This window comes from Rhincodon typus, chromosome 26 (assembly GCF_021869965.1).
Source record: "Rhincodon typus isolate 14 chromosome 26, sRhiTyp1.1, whole genome shotgun sequence".
Lineage (NCBI taxonomy): Eukaryota > Metazoa > Chordata > Chondrichthyes > Orectolobiformes > Rhincodontidae > Rhincodon > Rhincodon typus.
The window spans coordinates 7,626,924-7,637,300 of NC_063357.1; the positions used below are offsets into that span (position 1 = coordinate 7,626,924).

At 44.6% G+C, this 10,377-nt stretch overlaps 1 protein-coding gene across 4 annotated transcripts in view; it reads left to right on the forward strand.

Annotated features, from left to right (window-relative positions):
* The first annotated feature begins 9 nt into the window (after positions 1-9).
* The window catches only part of LOC109934852 (aldehyde dehydrogenase, dimeric NADP-preferring-like), a 31,649-nt gene continuing 21,281 nt past the window's right edge, over positions 10-10,377 (forward strand). The window contains exons 1-4 of one of the 4 annotated variants that reach the window (XM_048612542.1): positions 10-728; positions 3,297-3,322; positions 6,926-7,098; positions 8,338-8,569. In XM_048612542.1, the coding sequence (XP_048468499.1) occupies positions 6,937-7,098; positions 8,338-8,569 (394 nt within the window). In that variant the 5' untranslated portion in view covers positions 10-728; positions 3,297-3,322; positions 6,926-6,936. Of the gene's footprint in view, positions 729-3,296; positions 3,323-4,436; positions 4,607-6,925; positions 7,099-8,337; positions 8,570-10,377 lie in introns of those variants that run through there. The other 3 variants (XM_048612543.1, XM_048612541.1, XM_048612544.1) reach the window with 3 other exon arrangements.

The window sequence follows — 10,377 nt, forward strand, 5'->3', positions numbered from 1 at the left end:
GTGGGCGGAGCTGCGTCCCAGAAACAATCCAGTGCAGGTTCTGTACAAGGTCCTCTTTAAATAAAGTCGGTGTTAGTCTTGCTGTGGCAATTCTGTTTTAAAAGAAGTACAATTATAAACATTCGTCAAATCTTGCCTGTAAAATGCAATTAGCCCTTGCGGTTTTCCTTATCCCCGTGGATTAATTTCAGTCAGTTCCGGAAATACGGTGGGCGAGGAGGAGAAAGTATTTGAAAAGCGTACTCCTAAAGCCCATTGCACGTACAGAACCGATACTGAGCTGCGGATGTGATCGCAATTTTGAGCTCGGTGGTTTGTCCCTCTGCGGCTGCCGGTGCTCTGCATTTTGCACTTTTGTCCTGCCAGCAAATTAAACAGCAAGGAAAAAAAAACAACGAAGAACCTGCTTTTAACACCGAGGCCGCTCGGGCAGTGGCAGCGAGACCAGCCCCAGCGCAGCGGTCCCCGGGAGCAGTCGTTAGCGGCGCTGCAGTGGCTAAGACTCACTGAGCAAGTCCCTCTGTTTCACTCCCAGGGCCCTTTCCCAACCCCCAACCCCAACCCCAACCCCAACCCCAACCCCAACCCACCCAACATCCTTGTAAAAGCAAAACAGAAATTGCTGGAGAAACTCAGCAGATCTGTCGAGAGAGAGAGAGAGAAGAGAGACAAAGCAGAGTGAACGTGTCCAGTCTTAACAACTGAAGTGGATAATCACTGGGAAAGGTGTAAGTATTTGCTCTAAACGCCTGCGTGGTGGGGGATAGGTGGGCGATGATGGGCTGGTGGGGGTGTTCAGTTTGGGACTGGTTCCTCTCTCAGGACTTGTCAGTGTTTCAGAGACAGTAGGAACTGCAGATGCTGGAGAATCTGAGATAACAAGGTGTAGAGCTTCTATCCGCCCTCCCCCTCTCTCCCTATTTATTTCAGAACCCCCTTCCCCTCCCCCATTTCTGAAGAAGGGTCTAGGCCCGAAACATCAGCCTTCCTGCTCCTCTGATGCTGCTTGGCCTGCTGTGTTCATCCAGCTCTACACCTTGTTATCACTTGTCAGTGTTTGTCTGTTATGTGCAAACCACCTTCTTCCAAAATTACTGCGGTGCTTTAAATCTGAAAAGAAAAAGAAAGTTGTTGGAGAAACTTAGAGAAGGCAAGAACTGCAGATGTTGGAGTCAGAGAGAACACAGTGTGGGGCTGGAGGAACACAGGCCGGGCAGCATCAGAGTCTCTGAAGAAGGGTCCCGACCCGAAACGTCAGCTTTCCTGCTCCTCTGATGCTGCCTGGCCTGATGTGTTCCTCCAGGTCCATGCTGTGTTGTGTTGCAGAAACTTGGCAGGTCTGATTCTGTAGAGAGATAAAGAATTAATAAAACGTAGGAGCAAAAGTAGGCTATTCAGCCCATCGAGTTTTCTCCAACATTATTATGATTGATGTGGAGGTGCCGGTGTTGGACTGGGGTGGACAAAGTCAGAAGTCACAAGGTTATAGTCCAACAGGTTTATTTGAAGTGACTTCACCTGACTGAAGAGCAGTGCTTGGAAAGATTATGATGTCAAATAAACCTGTTGGACTATAACCTGTTGTCATGTCACTTCTGACTTTATTATTGCTGTTGGAAGTGGTTTAGAAGAGATTTAACAGTATGTTGCTGGGAATGGACGGTCTGATTTATAAAGAAAGGCTGGAACTTTTTTCACTGGAGCGTATGAGGTTGAGAGGCAACCTTTTATAGAAATTTATTAAATGATAATGAGAGGTATAGATAGAGTTAATGTTTGTTGTCTTTTCCCTAGGATGGGGGATTTCCAGACTAGGGGTCACATTTTTAAGGTGAGAGGAGAAATCTTTTAAAAAAAGACGTGAGGGGCACTTTTTTTTTACACAGAGGGTGGTTTACGTGTGGAATGAACTTCCTGAGGAAGTGATGGATGTGGGTACAGTTACAATTTTTAGAAGACACGTAGATAAGTAAATGAATAGGAAAAGTTTGGAGGGATGTGGGTCTGAGCAGTCAGGTAGGACTAGTTTAGTTTGGCATTATGTTTGGCTTGGACTGAAGGGTCTGTTTCTGTGCTGTATGACTGTATGACTCAGTGAGTTTATGTCTGATCTGATTAACACTACCCTTTTTGAAGCTAATATCACTCTTCACTGCTACTGCTGTGGGAGGCTGGTGGTAAGTGTTGATGTCGGCTTTGGTTGGGATGATGTAATTCGTATCTAAACTGGTGAAGTCCAGTGTGAACCCAATCTAAACTGAGCCAAACCCAACCCAACATAACCTAACCCAAACCAGTCCAGTCCAGTCTAACACAACCTGATCTAATCAAATATAACCCAGTTCAATCTGTTCCAATCCAAACCAACGCAAGACTGTGACAGACTGGATTTTCAATCAGTAAGGGAAACAAGGGTTATGGGGAAAGGATAGGAAAGTGGGGCTGATGATTATCACATCAGACGTGATCTCATTGAATGATAGAGCAGATGGCCTACTTCTGTTCTTACATAAGAACTAAGAGCAAGTACAAGCCATTCGGGCCTGCTGCACAATTTAATAGGATCATGGCTGATCCTATCTTGGCCTAACCCTCACTCCTGCCCTCTCCCCATAACCCTTCAACCTGTTACTAATTTAAAAACCTATTTCCTCCTTAAATTTGCATCTTATGGTCTATTCCAACCTAATCCATTCAAGTTCAACATTATCGGGTTTAACCCAATTCCAAGCATTTTCTGCCCACAATGAAAATTCCCTTTGTCTTCGTATTTCTAGACTGTTCATATCTATTGAATCAGAGATAGTAGGAACTGCAGATGCTGGAGAATCTGAGATAACAAGGTGCAGGGCTGGATGAACACAGCAGGCCAAGCGGCATCATAGGAGCAGAAAGGCTGACGTTTCGGGCCTAGACCCTTCTCTCTTCGTAGTTGTTTGTATTAGCCCAAGGCAAGAAGATATAATGTGCCCGACTCATTACTGAGTCACACCTCTGGAAAAACCCATCTGGTTCACTAATGTCCTTTAGGGAAGGAAACTGCCATTCTTACCTGGCCTGGCCTACACATGACCCCAGACCCACAGCAAAGTGGTCAACTCTTAACTGACCTCTTGGCAATTAGGGATGGGCAATAAGTGCTGGCTGAACCAATAATGCCCACATCCTGTGAATGAATTAAAAAGAAACCTCTCTGGTATTTGTCAAGTCTTGCCTGTATGTGCTATCTGAGCTGATGCTAGAGAAAAGGCTAAATCACTGGTTTTGACTTGTTAATTGTGTAATTGTCATTCCAGCAGACAAGCGATTGGAAATTGGGCAGGTGAGTTTGCAAGAAAAATCACCTTCTTACACTCTATTATAACCTGTTTGCTCCTTTAAATGAACATGATGTAACCTCTGTTCCCAACCTTCAGCTATGATTATATGGTACTTTGTTTTTAATTTTCAAATTTGTTAAGATTTCTAAATTAGTTTTCTACCTCTCCGTAAGGAAGTAAATGTTTTAAGGATAAGTATCTTGGCTTACCAAAAACCGCATGCTCTTCTGAGGATAGGCATGTGTTTGGCCACCAATCTCTGGTGGGAATTTGAGATCTGGTTTCTTGAAGCAAGGGAGAAAATTGGAGAGTGTTTTCTGGAGTGTTCCTGTGTGCCATTGTTGGCAGAAGCTGGGGAGACTGTGTTCTGGTTTCCAGTTGATGTGATCTATGACATACTGAAGAACAAACTGAAGGGGAAGAGATTGATTTGTGAACTTGAGCCATACATATTGATACCGTTAAGCTCCTTGAAAAAGGAATCTGGAAGTAGTAGTGTATGGGGAAGAAACTTATTCACATGAGCAGGGAAGGAAGGGAGATTTGTCTCTCATCTCCTGTAATTATGATGGCTTTTGTGGATTAAAGATTACAGCAGCGAAACATACAGGACTGCTCATCAAGTTGTCTATAGTCTTTTGCTGAAGTTAATACCATATTTAACTGTTACAGAATGGCCTGGACCACTCAATTGTTGAAGAAGGTATTATTTTGGGACGGTGAGTGAGAGAATAGAGATTCAAGTTCAAAGTAAGAAGCGGGGTTGGAGGGAAGACTGACAAATCTCTCACTGGAAAGGTCAAGCAAAGGCTGGAGATGTAGTGGGGATGATCCAACAGGAGTTGGACAGAATCCTAGAATTCCCTACAGGGTGGAAGCAGGCCATTCAACCCGTCAAGTCCACACTGATCCTCTGAAGAGCATCCTACCCAGACCCAGCCTATCCCTGTGACCTTGCATTTCCCCATGGCTAATCCACCAAGCCGACACATCCCTGGAACTGCGGGCAATTTAGTGTGGCCGAACCACCTAACCTGCACGTTTGTGGACTGAGAGGAAACTGGAGCAAACCCACCCAGACACAGGGAGAATGTGCAAACTCCACACAGACAGTTGCCTGAGGCTGGAATCGAACCTGGGCCCCTGGCGCTGTGAGGCAGCAGTGCTAACCACTGTGCTGCTTTATATTAGCAGCTGTGAGAAAAAGGTTCTCTCAGTGAAGAGTAAGAAGCACAGGAATGAAGACTATGATGGAGGGAGAACTACACTGAGCTCAATTCCTTCAGGTAACGGTATATGGTCATGAAAAAGAGGTAGAGATGAAATCATGTCAGTTATAGATCTATTATCCATTTCCTGTTTTGCTGACATTTTAGTGCTCACTCATTGTCTTGCCTTAGCAATAACTTCTTCACCCATTCTTATTAAAACTTATTTCTGGAATGTGCTTGGTTTTTTTTTGCTGTATCTGCATTTATTGCCTTGAGAAGGCGATGGTGAGCTGCTGCCTTAAACTGCCTCTGCCTATGTGCTGTGGATAGACCCACAATGCCATTAGGGAGGGAGTTCCAGGATTTTGACCCAGTGACGCTAAAGGAACCACTAAATATTTCCAAGTCGGGGTGGTGAGCGGCTTGGAGGGGAAGTTGCAGGTGGTGGTGTTCCGATGTATCTGCTGCCCTTGTCCTTCTAGATGGTAGTCATCATTTGGAAAGAGCTGGCTGAAGAGCCTTGGTGAATTTGTGCGGTGCATCTTGTAAATGGTGCACCTTGCTGCTAATGTGTGTCAGTGATGGGGGGAGTGATGTTTACGTTGTGAATGACCCTTGTGGTTTGGGAAAAGCTTTTTTTTTTGTCTTGTGAAGGCTCCTTAGAATCCAGAGAGAAATGCCGTTGATTTTGGGAAGGTGTGTAATTAGTTTTCCTGAGTTTGAGGCTTTTGGGCTTCTGGGAAGGTCATGTGATCCCGGTTTCTATGAAATTGGAGGCTCACTAAAGCTAAGATAAATAAACCACTAACTAAAAGTATTCAGTTATAATGTTGGTGTTTGTAGCAGGACAGTTGCAGGACCCAAAAGTTCAGAACTGATTCTTGTGAAAAGCAGGAAGAAGACTGTGATAATGGAGTAGCAACTGTGTTCCTGTGTGTTGTCTGTTGTTAGAAAGGACGGGGAGTTGAAGGTGGAGAGAGCAGGGATTGGAAAAGAGCCCCATTGGTACTGTTTCTGCTTTGCCAAGGCCCAAGAGACTGTTTATAGGAAACAAAAACAAACTCATGGCAGCATCTGTGGTTTTCATTTTTTTCAATTCATGTTTTTATTTCAGATTTCCAACATCTGCAGTTCTTTTGTTTTAGAAAAGTGAAGAAGTGTTGTTACAGTTATATAAGGCATTAGTGAGACTACACTTGGAATATTGTGTCCAGTTTTGGACTCCTTTATTTGAGGAAGGATGTAGTGGCTCTAGAGACAGTTCACAGGAGGTTCACCAGGTTGACTGCAGGGATGAGCAGCGGTTTTATAGCTTGGGCTTGGACTTGCTGGAGTTCAGAAGAACGAGGGGGCGATCTGATTGAGTGTATAAAATGTTAAAGGGGATTGATGAGGTATACATTGAACAGATGCTCCCCCTTGTGGGACAGTCTTGAACAAGATGGCATAGATATAGAGTGAGAGGGGTTAGGTTCAAAACTGAGATGAGGAGAAACTACTTCTCTCGGGGAGTTGTGAATCTGTGGAACTTGCTGCCCTAGAGATCAGTGGAGGCAGAATCAATCAACAGAGTCAAGAAAGAAATAGATATGTTTCTGATGAAAAGTGGGATAAAGGGCTATGGGGAGCAAGCAGGAGAATGGAGTTGAGATCAGGATAAGATCAGCCATGGTTATGTTAAATGGTGGAGCAGATTCAAAGGGCTGAATGCCTACTTCCTGCTCCTAATTCCTATGTTTTATTTAAGACTGTGTGTTTATTTAGGGATGGGAGAACAGAGTCTTTGGGGATTCTGAAGTTTGTGTCACAGGTAGACAGGGTGATTAAGAAGGCAATTAGCATGCTTGCCTTCATTGCTCAGACTACTGAGTATAGGAGTTGAGGTTGTACAGGGTATTGGTGAGGCTACGTTTGGAGTACTGTGTGCTATTCTGGTTACCCTATCACAGGAAGGATATAATTAAACTGGAGAGGGTGCAGAAAAGATTTGCCAAAATGTTGCTGGGAATGGAGGGCTTGAGTTATAAGAAGAGATGAGGTGAAGCGAAGTGATGCCTTTAACTGTGTGAGGCATATCTTTGTCATAAGTGAAAAGCAAATTTCACTTTAAAGCATTTGCCAGTTAATTAATCTTTGAATTACAATGTAAAGGGGTCTTAGTGAATCAGATGGGTTTTTGGAACATGTGCAACATTGTTAGCATTACTGGTACCAGCTTCTTATTTTATTCCAGATTAATTTAATTAACTCAATTTAAATCTCTCCTCTTCCATGATGGGATTTGAACTATTATCTTTGGGTAATTAGTCCAGGTGTCTGGATCATTAGCCCCTTAACATAGCCACTGTGCTAGCACACGTGATAGCATTTGACATATTTTGTGTCCCTTGGCAGGTTCACCCACCATGGAAGGGATCAAGCATGTAGTATCCACTGCGAGAGCTGCCTACAATCGGGGAAAATCCCGGCCTCTGGAATTCCGCATCCAGCAACTGAAGGCGCTGGAGAGAATGATCAATGAGAAAAAGGAGGAGTTCTCAGTAGCGCTGAAAAAGGACTTGCGCAAGGTTTGAAACCGAGCCGTAATGTCAAAGTCTTTTAACCAGGTTGCACAGCCACTCTCCGCACACGCACACGCACCTGTTTGTAGCAACCACAGGGAATGCTCTAGGAAGTCAGCAAATCTGGCAGCATTTGTGGAGTGAGAAACACAGTTAACCTTTTGAGTCCAGTGACCCTTCTTCAGGACTCCTTGCCTTGTTTGTATCTTGTTTATGTTGTCTTATGAGGACCCATTCCTTGATGTATACTTGTCTCACATCTATTTCTCTCTCTCCACCATTAACAACCCCTTTGTCTTTGTTCTCTGGACCTCTGCCTCTGCCAAAATACTTTCCACCACCTTTTAGCTCGTAAGAAGAGTTGTACTAGACTGGAAGCGTTAACTCTGTTTCTCTATCCACAGATGCTGCCAGACCCTGTGAAGTTTCTCCAGCACTTTACTGTTTTTTGCTTACAGCACCCACCATACTGTGGAGTCATTATCAATTGCCAGCCCAGATAAGGCTGGTAGGTTACCTTCCTTAATGGCCATTAGTGATCGCCACAATCAGTAATGGCTTTGTGGTCCCTGAATCACTAGGCCAGGCTTCTGGTTTGCATAATGACATAGAAAATAGGAGCAGGAGTAGGCCATTCAGCCCAAGGAGCCTGCTGCACCATTCAGTACGATCATGGCTCATTATCTGGTTCAGTACCCTCTTCCCACTTTCTCTCCATAGTCTTAAACCCCTTCAGCCCTAAAAACTACATCTAGCTCCTTCCTGAAAACATTATGTTTTGGCTTCCAATGCTCTCTGTGGCAGAGCATCCCACAGGCTCGCCATTCTCTCTGAGTGAAGAATCCAGTATTATTGTAATTGTTCCACTGTGTCCTGTTCTTAAAACTGGCCTCATTCATCAAGAAGGATCTTTTGTGGCAGAGAGACAAAGGAACTTAAGAATTAAGATCCTGACCATGGAGTCTGGCTCACAAATACATGAGTCCCAATGGTGGGGTCAAATAAAGAGGCTCCACGAGGCCAATAGAATAGGGGCCAGGTTTGGAGAGATGTTGAGGAGGCAGAGTTGGGAAAGACTGGGATGAAACCAAGAAGGGATTTGAACTTGAATTTCAAATTTGAGGCTGTGGGGATTTGGGAATGAGGGCAGGTCAGCGAGGACTGAGGCAGGATGTGGTCAGCAGAACTTTGATTGCTGGGAAGGGAGGTGTGTGTGAAAATGACTGGCTTAATTTGATTTTGCAGAACGATTATGCTGTGGATGTCTTTGAAATTGCCGGCATTCTGAATGAGACTTCTCTGGCCATCACCAAACTACCCGAGTGGACTGCTCCAGAGTACGTGTCGAAGAGTATAATGACATTAATGGACACTGTTTATATCCATCGAGAACCTCTCGGGGTGGTTCTTATCATAGGGGCCTGGAACTATCCTTTGGCTCTTATTATCCAGCCTCTAATTGGGGCAATTGCAGCAGGTGAGCTCTTCGTTAATTACCTCCCAATCTCTGCCGGAAATATTTAATTTGATTTGATTGATTATTGTCACGTACCTAGGTACAGTGAAAAGTTTTGTTTTGCATGCAGCACAGGCGGACCATACCATTCAAAGCGCATTAGGGTAATAGAACAGAGCGAGGAATACAATGTTACGGCTACAGAGAAGGTGCGCAAAGATTGAGATCAACATTAAATTTGAAATCTGAGGTTCATTCAGAAGTCTAATAACAGCAGGGAAGAAGGTGTTCTTGAATCTGTTGGTAGGTGTTTAACCTTTTTGTATCTTCTGCCAGATGGAAAAGATTATAACCAAGGTGGGAGGGGTATTTGTTGGCTGCCTTTCCAAGTGGGAAGTGTAGATGGAGTCAGTGGATGGAAGTTTGGCTTGTGTGATGGACTGGACTGTGTTAACAACACTCTGTAGTTTCTCACGGTCCTGGGCAGAGCAGTTGCTGTACCAAGCCATAATACAATCAGTGAAGTCTTTTCTGTGCTGTGGATTGCTTAGTAGTCACACAGCCACCTTCTGGATTTTCCCAGTTGTTGTTGCACTTCTCTCCTGGTGATGGATGTTAGTGAGACTGTGTGTGTCTTTTATTTGTACTTTTTGAGGCAGCAGCCCTGATTTTTAACATAACCGGTCCAACAGGAAGGGATTTGGGTTCGGGGCAGTCACAACAGACCCCAAATAAAGATGTTTCAGTTTAAAGTCTGGCTTGGTGAGTATCCGTCGATAGTTTCATAGACTCCCTACAGTGTGGAAACAGGCCCTTCGGCCCAACAAGTCCACACCGACCCTCAGAGTATCCCACCCAGACCCATTCCCCTATAACCCACCTAATCGACACATCCCTGAACACAACGGGCAATTTAGCACGGCCAATCCACATAACCTGCACATCTTTGGACTGTGGGAGGAAACCGGAGCACCCGGAGGGAACCCACACAGACACAGGGAGAATGTGCAAACTCCACACAGACAGTCACCCAAAGGTGGAATCGAACCTGGGTTGCTGGTGCTGTGAGACAGCAGTGTTAACCACTGAGCCACGGTGCTGTTTCATCAGATTAAATCTATCTTACTTTGAACCTACACTCATTTACTTTTTGTTATTTCACGGCATATGAATGTCTATCGTTTATTCACCGTCCCTATTTGCCCTTGAACTGAGCGGCTTGACTGTTTCAGAGGGCAATTTAGAGTAAGTACCATTGGTGTGGGTCTAGAAGCCAGACTGGGTAAGGACGGAAGAGTCCCTTCCCCAAAGGGCATTAGTGAACCAGGCGGGTTTTTGTAACAATCAATGTTAATTGTCATGGTCACAGTCACTGACTTTATAATGACTGATTGATGAACTGAGTTTATACTTCACCAGCTGTCAGTGAGATTTGAACCAACCATCTCCCCACTTGCAAACAACAGGAGCCTGGAAAGGGCTCAGGAGCAGAAATGTTTCTGAATTTGCCTTCCCCACCCCCAAACTATGTGACTGTCTAACAAATCCCTCCTAGGGAATTCAGGGAAGACCACTTTGCCAGAGAATGGTGAAAATGTGAAACTCACTACCCCAGGGAGTGGTTGAAGTGCATATTGGAGATATATTTAAGAGGACGCTGGATAGGTGAGTGGGAGAGAAAGGGACGGTAGGATTTGGTGATGGCAGGATTTTGAGGAACACCAACATCAGCTTGGGCATTTTGGGTCAAATGTTCTGTTTCTGCGCTGTTATTATTAAGTCATAGCTTGCTCAGTAAGGACTGTCGCTGCTGTGTAATAGCTTGCTCA